This window comes from Aquila chrysaetos, chromosome 25, assembly GCF_900496995.4.
Source record: "Aquila chrysaetos chrysaetos chromosome 25, bAquChr1.4, whole genome shotgun sequence".
NCBI classification, from domain to species: Eukaryota; Metazoa; Chordata; class Aves; order Accipitriformes; family Accipitridae; genus Aquila; species Aquila chrysaetos.
Window position 1 is genome coordinate 3,635,225 of NC_044028.1, and position 14,532 is coordinate 3,649,756.

General features: G+C 52.5%; 1 protein-coding gene across 6 annotated transcripts in view; it reads left to right on the forward strand.

Moving 5' to 3' along the window:
• The window catches only part of PEMT (phosphatidylethanolamine N-methyltransferase), a 45,507-nt gene that overhangs the window by 20,056 nt on the left and 10,919 nt on the right, over window positions 1–14,532 (forward strand). For all 6 annotated transcript variants that reach the window (XM_030002468.2, XM_030002469.2, XM_030002466.2 and 3 more), the window contains 2 exons: window positions 5,283–5,398; window positions 13,545–13,690. In XM_030002468.2, coding sequence (XP_029858328.1) covers window positions 5,283–5,398; window positions 13,545–13,690 — 262 coding nt within the window. The remainder of the gene's footprint in view (window positions 1–5,282; window positions 5,399–13,544; window positions 13,691–14,532) is intronic.

Sequence of the window (14,532 nt, forward strand, 5' to 3'; positions counted from 1 at the left end):
ATGTTCTTGCTGCCAGTGGCACACCAGTCCCTGGGGCGTTTTCTGCACATACCTTCGGAAAGCCTGTGCCGGTGCCCGGTGCTGGGGTGGGTGCTCGGCGGGCTGGTGTTTTGGATGAGGCTGCACATGGGCACGTGCCAGCCTCGGCTGGTGTTGTTCCTGTGCCGGGGGCTCGGTGCTGTGCCGGCGAGCGGCAGGAACGGCACCAGCACACCCCTCGGGGCTGCCATGCACGATCCTCCCCAGGACCAGTGCTTCAGTTTCCCCTCCCGTCTCTCCTGAGGTTTCTCCTAGAAAAGCAGATTTTTTCTCACCTAGGAGCAGCACGAGCACTCGGACATTTGCCTCGAGTGACCGCAGGAGCCCAGGCTGGAGCTTTCAGCCTGGCCACGGTGTTCAACCGGCACTATTGGCAATTCCCTACTGGCACGTGGGCAATAAGCCGTCTGCACTAAGCACTGCCGACTGCAGAGGGGCACGGTTCGTTAGAAGGGATAAGGTCAGACCACCCTCATTTCCTCCGCGGTCACTTGGACAGCCAGAAAGGCTGGCTCTTCTGGCATTCAGCAAAGGTCAGCCAGCCCCAGCGCTCGCAGGCGGGCAGTGGACGTGCATTTCCATTGCAGCCTGCTCTGCTGCCGGGCTCCGTGTTGGTTCTGCTTCCCTGCTCGCTCCCGGGAGCACCACAGTCAGAGTTTGGGTGCTCGGGTGTATCTTTTTCCTCCCTGTCTTTTAGATAAATGTAGTAGCTGCAAGCAGGGTTGTTTTCCAGCATCCAAGCAGTGACAGAGAACGTCATTACATTTTAATGAGGGATTCCAGCGAATCAGAAAGGAAAAATGGATTTTTCATAACAGGGGAACAGGTCGGTGCTTCTGGTCCCCGCAGGTGAAATAAGGGTAACGTCAGGTTTCCCGCCCTTTCGTCAGGTTACGGGCTAGGCAGGGAGATGCTCATACGGAGCCAGCTAAGTCCAGAGTCAGGGTTTCTCCTGCCCCAGCGCCCGCAGGAGGACGTACCCCCACAGCTCGCCTAGGAGAGGCCAGACTGAAGGAGAAAGTTAAAAAATTTGCTCAGGTCGGTTTTGTCTGAAGGGGGTTTTTTTTTAACTTAGGGCTGAATCATCCGTGCATCCAGGGCTCACCCTACCCACATGCATCCTCTTGGGACCGGGGTGCAGACATGCCCTGGGGAGCTGATTGTTCTTCCTCTCAGCTTTTCATGAAATTTCTGACTTTTAGGTCCCTTGGCGAGCTGCTTCCTAGACCCCACATGATGGGGCAGAATCCTTCATGATGGCAAATACTGCAAGGCAGGGATGGTGAAGGTAGCATATCCTATTCACTGCCATCTTTTCTTCAGCCCAGACTTGGGCACTGAATATTTTTATGCCAACAGTTTGGCCAGGGCAAGAGCATCCCCAGAAGTGGGCAGAGCATGCCCCCGGGTGGGCGATGGGCCCAGGATTTCCCAGGATGAGGGCACAGCCCCTCCGCCCTGCTCCCTGGAGAACTGGGAAGGAGCCGCTTGCCTCAGCCCTCCGGTGCCTCAGTTTCCCTTGGGTTGAAGGGAGCTGCTAATCCATCCCAGCCTCCCAGGCATGCCGCAAGGCTTGATTCACTCGTGCCCACACCGTCTTCTTCAGATACTATGGCAATGGGGCAATGTGAGGACGTAGATCGGCTGATTAGCATTGAGATGCAAAATGTCCCTTAGACCTGAGCCTTTGGGCTATCTGGTTTCGTTCCCCATCTCTGGGGCGAGCCAGATATAGAAATGGAGTCATGCGAAACAGCACAGAGTCTCTATTTCAGAGCTGGGGTTGAGCAAATTAAAATGTAGCGTGTTCAAAAGCCAGCTTCCCTGGATGGCAGACAAAAATAATCAATTTCCTTGAAACAAATACTAAATATTAATGAGAGGCAATGGTCTGCCATGCACACAGAGCTGTAAAGAGCATTTCCTGTTGATCAGCTATGGAGACAGGTTCGTGAGATGAAATTGCTTTTTGAATGGTTATTTGTGGCCCTTCTCAAGGTGGCTCAAAAAGGTTTGCCTGCCCAAAAAAAGAAAAGAAAACTCAGAGCATTTCCATTTTGCATCAGGGCAGCCACTGGGAATGCGTGCTGGTGCTTTCATTTTTGTTTACGCACTTGCCCGAGCAGTTGGGGAGATGGCTCGGTTCGGTTATGTAGAAATCAGCCCTGAATTTACGTAGAGGAGGCGGCGATTCCCTGGGAACATCAGCCGGCTGTGTCTGCCCCCGACGAGCGCCGAAACGGCCTGCCAAAGGCAGAACATGGGACCCAAGAGCACTCCCCGGCTTTGCAGCCACATCCGCTCGTTGATTTATTTCAATAACGAGCATTGGGGGAAACATTAAAAAAATTACTTACAGCCCTCACCAAGTATCCTAAAGTGAAAGCAGAGGGCTGGGAGCTTTGGAAAAGGAGCCTTGAATTTTTCTATTGCTTTGACCCTTGGGTAAGTCAGGAAACTTTGTATTAACTCCGTTTCCAAACTTGGAGGTTGGAAGAAAAATAAAAATGCATCCTTCTCTCCCTCACCGGGACACACAGCCGTGGCGTGGGGCTTTTCCTCCCCGACGCTGTGCTCGCCTGCGGGCAGCACAGTGCTGGCTTTGGCTGGGAAGGCAAACAGCACACTGGGAACGGCTGCAGCCCTCCCCAGGAGGCCACTGGTGTCAGCCCTGCCGTGTCCCGCACACGGCCACGGAGGATGCTAAAAGTGTTTTGCATCCTTGCATGCAGTAAATAATAACACATCAGCTCATGATTTTATGAAGCCATTAAGCCAGCTGCGTAGCCATGGGTCGAACGAGAGCTAATATTAGCTAGAAATTACTAAAATTAGAAAATTAGAACTGAGCCAGAACTAATTAGTTGTTCAAGGAATAGAACCAGAACCGGAACAAATTAATTGTTGCTGAAATATCGCCGCGGGGCCTGGCGGGCACCGCCGCTTCCAGCCCCACGCAGGCTCCCGCTCTGCTTTGCTCGGGATGACTCCCGCGTGGGCTCAGAAAAGAGCCCGGGGTCCCATCTGAAGGCTGTGACAGCTAAATAAAAGTTGGCGTCTCGGTCCCAGCCGGGGAGTCGGCAGCAACGTGATGCAGCGTGAGTTGGGCTGTTGCTGGGAGCAATCCCAACGCAGCCGAGCCAGCTGGTGCCCCAAAGGGCTCGGAAACGCGTCCCCTCGCCCCGCTGCGCTCCGTCGTTGCCCAGATATGCTTTTCTAAAGGCAAGGGTAATTACGAGGCCGCCTCGACGGCTCCCAGAGGCACGCGGGCTCTCCCCTCTGATCCCGGCGACGCTGCCTTCTCTTTCAGCTTCAGCTCTGCCGCCGACTGAGAGGCTTTGCGAAGCTCTCGAAGCGAACCAGGAGCTGCCATCCGTGCAAACGCCGGCAGAATAATTTCCAGGGAATTAGGAAGTTGGTACAGATAACTGGCACGTGGCTGCATTTTTCCATCTGTGATTCAGTCACCTGTACGGTCACTTCTTTTTACTTTCCAAAGGTGGTAACTCACCCTATATTTCTTTTTCCACTCTCTCAGCATTCAAACAGCGGCTCCCATTTTAGCAGCAGCGTGACGCACGGTATTTTAAATTCAATTTAGAATACAAACTATTTATACCAGCCAGAAAAAGGCAGTGAAGCAGCTCTCTCTGTCATGAGTGGATTTGTAATTTCAGAGCAATCATTGCATAACTAATTGAATCAGCTCTCAGCATGTGAGATCAGTGCCCCACTTATCAGAGGTTTTCATCGTTCTCCCCTCCCGAAGCCAGCAGTCCCCCTCCACCAGCAGCACTTTGTGCTTCTGCATTAGCCTGGGAAGAAAGCGGGACCTGCGAAGCTGCCTTTCTCTGCTCAAATAGAGCCAATAAATTACCAAATACATTCAGAGTAGATGAATAGCTGGGTTGCAGGTGCCTCCCAAAAGCTGCCCAGGCTCCATGCGAGGGAGTGAAGTGCGTTTGAAGCTAATGAAGTGCCAGCCGTGTCTGAGAAGCAAATTGGTGCCGAGATGTTCTGCTGACTCCCACCTCTCGCTTCATTGCCCAGGTGTGCCCTGCTTGGCTTGAATCGAGGGTCTGATGCAAACCCCAGGCGTGGCGCCTGGAAATGGAGCCTAAAAAAAGGCAATAAATACAGTGACAGCTTTCTGAGGGGTACAGGAAAGGTAGAAAACAGAGTAGCTATAAGGATTTTCATCAGCTTGGGAATGAGGGCCCTGGATTTGGTGACTTGGGTGGGTGCAGTCCTGCAGATTTTGGGAGCAGCTCCAGCCACCTGCGTTGCAGCAGCCTCCCGGGGTGAGAGGGCACCTCCTCAGCTGCGAGGTGTTTTGGGCAGGGGCCCATCAGCTTCTGCGGAACGCGGAGCTTAAAATTGCAGCCAGAGAAAAGCGTGCTGTAAAAGATGCTAATGCCTCCCTGGAGATGCTGCCTGCGTACGTGTGAGTCCTGGGCTGTCACTGACGTGCTGTACGGGTTGCATTGAGACAGCCGTGCAGGGATGGGTGAGGAGTGCGAGCGAGCCCTTAATGGCTACAATTGCTGAGTGCTAATGAAGGCCAGCTCGTTCAGCCTGTACAAGTGGAAGCAGTTCACTGGGCGAAGCTGGTAGATCTTGTCTGGGGGAGGACTGCTTGCAAACTTTTCTGGAAGTGAGCAGGGAGGGGGGTTGTTCCTGTCAGGTATAATCCCTACAGCTGGATGTAGGAGACGATGGAGCCCAGAAAATGAGAGCTGGGTGTTCTTGTGATCCATCCCTTACTCGGGGATCTGTTTTCCTTCCAGGAGAGCAATACCAGGCTCTGTGGCAGGAGCCTGTTGGCTTTGGAGACCTGGGGACAGCCTTAGCAATGCTCTCGGTCTCGTTGGACACATGTTGTCCAGTCACATATTCCCCAAAACTGATGTGTAGGGTTTGTTTTGTTTTTTTTTTAACATGAGCCTGTGTCTCGGTGCTGCTGGCTGGCCTGGAATGCAAGGGCATAAGCAATGCAAGCATTAGCAATGCACGGGCAATGCAAGCACTAGTAGGGACTGGCACGAGCAGGAGAAAGAGCTTTCATCCCCAGGCTTGGTTTAAGCTATGTCTCATCAGTGGCCTCCGCTCGCTTCTTGCACAAAGCCACGCAGACGGTGTGCATCCCCCGGCGTGGGGCCGAGGCCGTGGGATTCACGCTCCTGGGGCAGCACGTGCCCAGGCACCTCCAACCACCCGCTTTTTCTTTTCTGTTGTCTCTTCAGGTAGCCAGATGGGAGCACAAAACGCGAGCGCTCAGCCGAGTCTTCGGCTCTCCACGTGCTGCCTGCTACTGCCTGGGTGCTGTTATCCTGATGCTTAACTGTGTGCGGAGCCATTGGTAAGGAGCTAACCCTACTGCTATGTATCGATGCAAAGAAATGCCCCTACAGCGTCGGGGGGATGAGGGATATTTGCTCTGCGGCGCTGGATCCAGCCCCAATGTATTGCTTTTACGTGGTTGGATACCTTCAGCCAGCAGCAGATTTGTTCCAGGATTTGTAATAAAGACAAAGGATGTGGCAGTGTGGCCAAAACCATCAGTGTCAACAGCCGTTGAGTGTCGCAGGCTTCCTTGCTCTGCTCTCTGGGGGCAGTTTCCCCTGCCCTGAGAGCAGCCCAGGTGACAGGAGGGCTGTTTGCACAGGATGGATCATATGTAACAGCAGAATTTTTTAATTTTCTCGTAAAAATCAGAAACAAAATTAAAACTGCCTTTAAGAAGCCACAGTTTCCTGTGTAAAAGAGCAGGATTATCTGTGCACTTAGCAAGCAGTCTCTTTAAACTCTTATCTGCGATCTCTTTAAATACCACCTGTGCTAGCTAATAGTATTGTATGACTGATACACCGTACACCATGGGAATACGTCCTTTGACGTTCTGAGTGCAGCAGAGAGGTTTACTGCAGAAGATTTCCTCAATGCCAGCAATTTATCTGCGATCTGGTAGGCTTTATCTTCAGCGCTGTTAGGAGAGACAGACTCTCTTACTAAATTCCCAGATTCAATTATGCCAGGGTCAGAGCTAATGGGTTGTTTAGTACTTTGGATAATTTCCCAGGTGCAGAGATCTCAGGTTGGAGTTTGCACATGTATTTAAGAGCTTTGCCTTCCTGGAAGTGACACCAAGACCTGCCCTTGCCCTTCTGCATTTGTCCCAGCTACTGCTTATTGCAGAAACTGTAAGAAAGCTTGCAATGAATGGGGCTGTAATTGAATGCAGGCAATGCAGAGGGAATGTGTGTGTTCTGCTGATGTCTTAGTGACACAGTGGGCTTGGATTTCGCTGGGGAATGTCTCGGCAGTCTCTTGTACAGATGACATAGTCACTTGTTGTCTGGGAAGCAATGCAAAGCCTTGTGCCTGCTTTTAATTAAAAACACAGCTGATGGAGAGACAGTCTCTGTTCCCAGTGGTCCTGCTGGCTCCTGGGTCAGCAAGGATCTCTGGGTCACAGTGAGGCACTGATGGGGAACTGCTGGGAGAGCCAAAGAGACCTCATCTGTCCCAGCACTACATCACATTTTCCCCCTACAGACCCCTCAGTGCCCTACCAGGGCCGGCATTGCTGGCCGTCTTGGCTCTGCTCCATGTCATGAGTTTGTGAGTGCTGTGGGGCTCATTGGAGGTGGCTCTGCCTGCGCAGCCCGTGAGTTGGGTCCTGAAGGAAACAACAAGGTCAACCCAGGGGGCTGGAAAAGCCTCATTTGGACCTTGGTTTTGGAGGAGAGGCTCTAGAAGATGGGGCAGCTCAGCCCCAGCAGAACACGGAGGAGATGCCAGCCCACCGCGATGGGCCAAGGCCATTTCAGATGATTGGAGTGTGAAGTTTATTTTGCCTAGGTGTTTCAACACGGTTGGGTATTCCCTTGCCTTTTCTTGGCACTGAATTTGGCCTGAGTGATGGCTAGCAGGTTTTGGAGGCTGTTCAAGCAAGACAAGCCCTTTACTGTGGGAGTGATGGGATGGTTTCAAGGTAGACATCAGAGCAGCAACTGCTGGAATTGCCCTGAAATGCACCTGGGAGACTCCCTGCCTCCATTCCCAGCACAGTGAGCCCTCCAAGGCTGCCCAAGGTTTATTCCTCGAGCCTGGAGAGGTGCTGTTTGGGAAGGATTCATCCTGCCCCTTGCCCTTGCATGAAGGTATCAGCCAGCTCCAAATCGGGGTTCGGCTGGCCAGCGGGGGTTCACAGGTCATACGACACGGGCACTGTCATCTCTGTGGCCAGCGATGGCGGGAGGGACGCGTCTCGCCCGCTCTTGCTGTTTCGCTTTTCCCTTTATTTTATTTTCCGAGTCACTTGTACTCGAGTGCACTGATGAAAGCAGGTTTTCCGCTCCTCAGCCCCGCGGAGGCAATCCAGCCGGCAAAGCACAAGCTGTGCCTTGCGCTTCGGCTGCGCGCGGTGGTCAGGGTTGCTTGTGCAGAGCGTGCTGGCTGCCGATAGCGAGCGAAAAGGCAGCCTCAGGGGGTCCTTCCACCCCCAGTGCTGCAATCCAGCCTTTAAAACTCCTCTCTGCGTGCTTTGGGGACTTTTTATGTTGGTGGGGGCTGCCAGGGAGCTATTAAGGAGCCCACGGGATGTCTCTTTTGTTTTTAAAAACCTGCTTCCTTTTTTCAGCTGAATTTTTGAAAGGCTCCAAGCTGGAGGCGGAGGAGGGGAGGGCAGAGCAGACAGAAACTTTGCGAGTGGGTTGGCAGTGCATCTAAAAGCACCTGGGAGCTGGGCTGTGCGGTTGCTTCGTCGCCCACTCCACGCAGGGATCTCTACTGTGGTCCTGTCCCCAGTTCAGCACCGTGATGCTCTCATGCAAGCTTTGCTCAGAAGGGATAGCTTGGGTGTAAGAAGAGGAATGTCTTGTGCTCAATTAAGCAATTAGGTGCTTCCCAGCTCTGAGCTTCATTATCAGCCTTGGCTTGCTTCTGAGAAGCAATCCAGAATGACCTGTGACCAGGGGGGGGACCTGCTTAGTCAACTGCACAAGACAAGCATGCTTAATTGCTTTGGTGCAATGATTATTTTCATTACAGCCATGTTCTTTCTGCAAGAAACAGGGAACTTCCATCACTGAGGCTCTTATCTGTGAAAACAATTCCTGAACTTTTGAACTATCTACGCTGCATGTGCTACCCCAGCGGTTTATGACTGTTATCTGTGTGACATGGGACGTGACAACCTTCACTGTCCTCCAGACTTACATCCAGTGTCACTCTCTCCTGCCTTACCACATTGTTGATATCTTTCCCTGCATCAGCTCCACAGTTAGCCGCTGGCGCTGCCTTTGAGCCCTCCTGCGCTCCCTTTTGCACACCCTGGCAAACTCCCCTCGGGGCAGGCGTGTGCAAGTGGTTTTGTGCTCGGGGAGCTTATGAACTTCCCACCTTGAGGGTCTCGGGGTGTTCGCCTGAGCTGTAAAGGCAAGACCCACGTGCACACCCTGAATGGGGGGGGTTGCAGATGCGAGGGTCTCGGGGTGCCTGGGGCCGCGAGTGAGCCCCGCAGAAGCTAAGCGAGAGCAGTGCCTTTGGCAACGTGCTCGGTGGGTACCGCGCTGCCGGCTGACATGAAGTCCTTCGTTGATGCCACCCGCTGGGTATTGTCTCCTGCATGGACGGGCTTCTCGCTTGAAGCTGACGCTTCCGAGAAAATTAATCCACCCTGGGATGGGATTTTGCACAGGGAAGGGGTTGTTTGTCATTGCCAGGTAGTGCCTCTCGGCTTTATGGTCAATGCTATTTAATTTTGTGAGCTAGTACCATGAACGAGCATGGTGTAAACGGTATCGATCTGAGAACCACGTGGCCTTTTGTGCAGAAGTGACCAAGTTTGATGATGGGAATTGAGTGTGGCCTGAAGGAGCCGATGTCCCCTCCGAGCCACGCTGCCAGCAATCTCTGATGGGTGTCTGGGAAAAGCCCCAGGTGGCCAACAGCACCTCCTGCCCCCGCCGGCACGGCTGCCGGGCATCCAGATGAGGAAACTGGGCATCCAGATGAGGAAACCGGGCAGCTGAGATGCGAGGCAGGGGGAGAAGCTGCCACAGCCCCCAGCTGACCTAAATAACATGCACACCGGTGCTGGCAGAAAAGCAAAGTCATTATTGGCAAAAGAAGCTGTGAAGATGATGACTGGGCTAACAATTGCCAGTGGTATCGGCAGGACGATTTTAGTGTTGTTGGAGTTGCTGTTTTCAAATGAACAAGATCTTTTGTTGCAGTGTGTGCTGCTGGGCACCACCGGATGGTTTTACCCCCGTTGCCTCCTTTTGCCGAGAGGAACAAAACCTCAGGCGTGGGGGACAGACCGACGTCCCGCATGGTAAGCACGGCACCTTGCAGCGGCAGCTCCTGCCTCCAAAACCCTGGCTGCCTGCATCACCGCTGCTTCCTCGCTGCCTGCCGTCCCTGGCCCAGTTCTGCCCCAATTGCATTTGCCAGCCCCAGTTTCCAGGCTAATTTTTGGGATCAGGCAAAGGGAGCACTGCTGGGCTGCTCCCAGCAGCGACCCAGTTTGCTGGACGACGTCTTTGCCCTCCTTTGCGGGGAAGGGATTACAAAATATGCTTGCTGTGGGCCACCGAGAGAGGCTTAGAGACCTAAAAAGCTCAGCTTCTCTCTCGGTACGGTATTTCCAGGTTTGTTTCGTGCTCCACGCGGCCTTTGGGGATGTATTTTGGGCTGTGGGTTTGATAAGTTTTCTGGTGTTGCAGTTGCCGTTGTCTGGTTGAATAAATCGGTGCCTGTTTGTGCAAACCTGGCTGCATGTCCTCTCCGTGTCTCAGTGAGAGGACCTGCAGCTGATTTCTTTCACTCCCGCTTTCTTCCTGTGAGCCCACTGGTGTGATGTCATCCCCATGCTTCAGTTCCTTTTTTGAGTGTTTTTCCAGTTCAGGTGGTTTTACGTGGTAAGCTTAAAAGAGGGTAGATTCAGACTAGATACAAGGAAGAAATTTTTTTACGATGAGGGTGGTGAAATACTGGCGCAGGTTGCCCAGAGAGGTGGTAGATGCCCCATCCCTGGAAACACTCAAGGTCAGGTTGGTCGAGGCTTGGAGCAACCTGCTTATGGCAGAGGGGTTGGACTAGATGACCTTTAAAGGTTCCTTCCAACCCAAACCAGTCTATGATTCCCACAAAGCAGCAGCAACAGCTGAGTGTCTGAGCAAGAGCATCTCTGTTTTGGGATGGGTGGGCGGAACAACACCCGCTGCCTTGGTTTCCCCGTGCAAAACCCTGCGGCAGGCTCTGGCAGTTGTGCAGCCCTGCCGCAGCCACTGCGGCTGCTCCCACCCTGCCAGGAATTGGCCAAATCTGCCAATTTGGCCAGAGCAGAACTGATGGATTTGGGTTTTTCCCTGCTGGGGTGGAGAATGGGTTCCTCTGGTATCATGCTTCACACTGGCAAGCGTGGGGAGATGTCAGGGGAAGCCCCGTTTTCCCAATTTCCATTTGCCAAAGCTGGGGGCAGCTTCCAGCCCCCCCCCCGATGACAGACATCCTCGTGATAGCAGCTGGATATGTGATTAAAGTAGGTTGCAGTCCACCCACCCCTCCCCTGTGCTGGTAACAGGGATGCTCCTCACCATGGCAATCGCTCCGCTCTGCCCATAAAGCATTTCCAGGTACTGGGACAAAGCATGGCTTTAATTGGTGTCCTCTTGGGTACCGAGCTGGGCCGCTGCCTTGTCGTGCAGCCAGAAATAAATGCTGTAACAAACGTGACTCAGAGGCACATGGTGAAAGGGACTGCTTTCATGACAGATTGGCTGCATGACTGGCTCCCCTAGCAGGGGGGATGGCCAACACCTTGTCCTCCCCCTGCCAGGGAGGGTGAAATGCGGTGCGGTGAGGCTCCTCTGCCACCGAGGAGCAGTTGCGGATGCCAGAATAATTGACGACTCCGTGCTGCTTGTCATGGCCCAGCATCATAAATGCTTAAAAGGTTTATTTACCAATTCTGAAAACTCCTGTGTGCATCATGTTTAATGCAAATAGAGAGTGTGTTTAGGAAGATATAAAACATTACTAGAGGGAAAGGCAGTCCATTATCTCCGTGCAAACACCTCCCTCTCTAGCTGTAAGCCAAACAGCAGGGGACCGAGCAAGACATGCTGATGAGGATAACTAATGCAGGCCTATCCGACCATGAAAAGGAAGGATGGGATCATCTGGAGCAGGGGAGACGGCTTTGCCAAAACAAACCACATCACGTGCTGGTTGCAAAACCTCCAAGGCTGATTTGCAGTCAGCCAGTTCACGCTCTTGAAGCCACCTTTGTTATTCTCGTGCTCCAAGGCCAAGTCAGGTCACTAGCATAGGATAGAGGAGCCTCAAGGATGTAAGATAGCATGAATCCAGCTCATCCAGAGTGAGAAGCAGCCTCCGAGTGCTGTGCTCTAGCTGTACCTCTCACTGCTCTGCCATCTCTTTGCTGGGAGCTGGGATCCAGGCAGCGGCCGGCTCAGTGTTGCTTTCCCAGACCTGCTTCCCCAGGGATCAGCAGCAGCGGTTTTTGATTGCTGTGAGATTCCTTCCCGGTGCTAATGCCCTGCGGAGAGGTCCTGGCCAGCTGCAGAATCAAACCCCCAATGCTGTGAAAAGGCATTAGCATCTTCCTCTGTGGGAGCAAATTGCTCCAGAGCATCCCCGGGGATGTCATGTTGTGATTTGAGAGCACGGCCAGACCAGGGTTGCTCAAGGCACATCCTTGCAGGGGCATTGCTTTCTTCCCAATCCCAGGCAGCGCTGGTAGCAGGGATGTGGATTTGGGTTTCCTCATAGGGGAGACTTGTGTCATTTAAAAATAAATACCAGGGAAATCATGCAAAAGGTTGTGCAGCTGCTGCTGCTTCATGTTGCAGCCAGATTCGTGTGTTCCAATCAGTAATTTTAAGCTAAACCACCATCAGCCTGGTGAGCGCAGGGAGGTGTGCTGGGTGCTGGAGGAGGACCAGCCCCGGGGACGTGTGCCGTTACATCGCCTGGGGCCACGCTGTCGTTCCTCTGCCTGTGCTCTGCTCCCTGGAAAAGGGAATTTCCCTGTAATTTCCAGCATGGGGGGGCAGAGTCTAAATCACCAAGATGCTGTGTTCTTGCTCACTCCCGAGCACGTTACTTTTATTCTGTGTTTTGTTTCCTTGCTCCAGTCCAAAGTGAAGATTGAATGGCTTGCTCTGGGGTCCTAAAAACTCTCTGACAATAGAAAGCCTAGTAGGAACAAGCTCCAAGGAAAACAAAAAATATCATCCAGGTCCCTAAACTGTGAGGTTTAAAATATCATCCTGGACTTTGCTTGGTGCCTGTAACTTACCATCTGGTCTTTGAGCCTTCGAAAGGTGCATTTCCAGCTGCTTGTCCATCAGGCGGGACTGTCTCTCTCAGCTTTCATTTGGGCAACAGAGAAAATCCAGGAATTTGCAGGGCTTGGGTAAGCTGGACAGCAGGGGAAAAAAACTCTCCCAAGCCCTACAGGTAACGTCATGGAAGCATTTTCCAGCCGAGGAGCCTGGGAGAGCGGGCAGGAGCAGCTCTCTTGGCCCAGCCCTGGCAGGCAGCAGTGGCAGGAGGCACGGGAGAGCTGTTATTCCACTTGAATTTCAGCCTCCAGGGTGCTCATTAAAAAAAGACTCAAAGTTTCCTACCTCATGTGTCAGCAACATGTGGAGAAGCACTGTGTATGGCTCTGCGGGTCTGTTATCTCCTCTTGCTATTCTTAACGGGCATCTTTTTTTAATCACGGTGTTGTCTCCTTTGTAGTCGTACGTTTGTATCGGAGCTACGTGAGATGCTGAGCCTGCCAAGACCTGCTCCGGGCAAAGTTCAGGGGGCTGAGGGGAGGGTTCACAATTATTCCACTTCACAAACGAGTGTTTGGAAGGTCAGACCTGAAATGCCTGAACAAGCCTGGAGCTGAGAAGCTGCGTTCGTACTTGAAAATGCGTGTCTCTAGTATTTTCCTTTCACCATTCCAATCCTCCCCCCGACTGTCAGGCTTCAGCCGTGAATCACTCCTGGGCACGTGGCTAACACATGAACGCTGCAAAATATTTTGATGAAGAGAAATGGGGGTGGGAGCATGAGATAACCCAGCCGATTGTTCCCAACCCTTCAAGTCCTGTGCCGAGGCATCGCAGCCTCCAGCATTTGCAAGGGCGTCTTTCCCAGAGCTCCCGATCACGATAAAACCTGGGCTTTGGCAAGCGAGGCAAAGCTTTTGATATTACAGTTCAGTGGGGTTAGTATTTCCACGAGCGAGTAAGGGTTACAAGTAGAAATAGCTGCCTCGGGTCAAGCCCTGGCAGCTCACAAGACTGGCTCCTTGCTTCTCCTGTTGGGAGGTGGAGTAGATCCAGGTGGAAAAAGGGACCTGGTGAAGGGTCCTCCTCAGCAGCATCCTCTTCCAAAGCTCCGCATCTCCCAGGGAGAGGTGAGTGGTCTTAGTAATGAGTCGCTGCTTTTAACAGCCCTTGTTTTCTCTCTGACAGCTTCACCGAAGCCATGAAGAGCCAGCCGAAGCTGGAGGGCTTGGACTGCCACTGGGCCTATTACTTAGGCTTGGCCGTCTTGGCTGTAGGGACCTTGTTTGTCATCTCCAGCTTCTTAGCACTGGGATTCACCGGGACGTTCCTAGGTAAGCACTGAAAATTCAACAGCTTAACCAGAAAGTGCATTTAATCCTTGCAGGGGTCTTTTGCTAGGGCAGAGTCCGGTAAGCATTTCCTTGCCTTCAGGGCTTTTAGATTTGGTCTTGTCTTTATGATGCCAAAGCATGATCTAGCCGTGCTGTTACCTCTCACGGAGAAGATGGTGCAGTGGTTTATACAATGAGCCCCATCACCTTCTGTGTCAAGCCTGAAATTATGGAAAGCAGCTGATCCTCTGACCGTCCAAATGCCCTCCAGAAAAGGGACCCCAAGTGCAGACGCCGCGAGCACGTCGGCAGCAGCACAGCGGGTACGAGCTGTCCGGCAGCCTTGCTCTGAGCCCCCACCCGCTCGACACATGCGCCGAGGCAGGATCTCGTTTGCTCTTCCCTCTGCAATAAACCTGATGTTCGTTGACAGATTCTTTTATCTGCCGCTTTATGGCAGAAGGCATTTTCTACTGTGCCTGCTTTCCCATTTAGAGAGTAATTCTATTAGCGTTGTTGACTTTAAAAACATGCCAGTATGTGTGGAATTCATAAAAATAAAATAGAGACAGGAACAATAAATATCTAAGGAAAGGGGCAGCTCCCGCTGGCTGAAATAATCACAGCCCCAGCTTTGACACTGCATTTAGGCTGTGCTTTTGCAAGTGCTTTACAAACCAAATTCAATTAGCTCCTGCAGCGTCGCCAGGAAGAAGAGAGGGAGGTAATAAGCGTTCCTGGTTTCAAGTGGAGTTGTAAAGAAATGTGTTGAGTTGGCCAAGATCCTGCCGCCAGAAATAGAGCTCAGGACTCCTGAACGCGTGCCCTCACACTTCATCTGC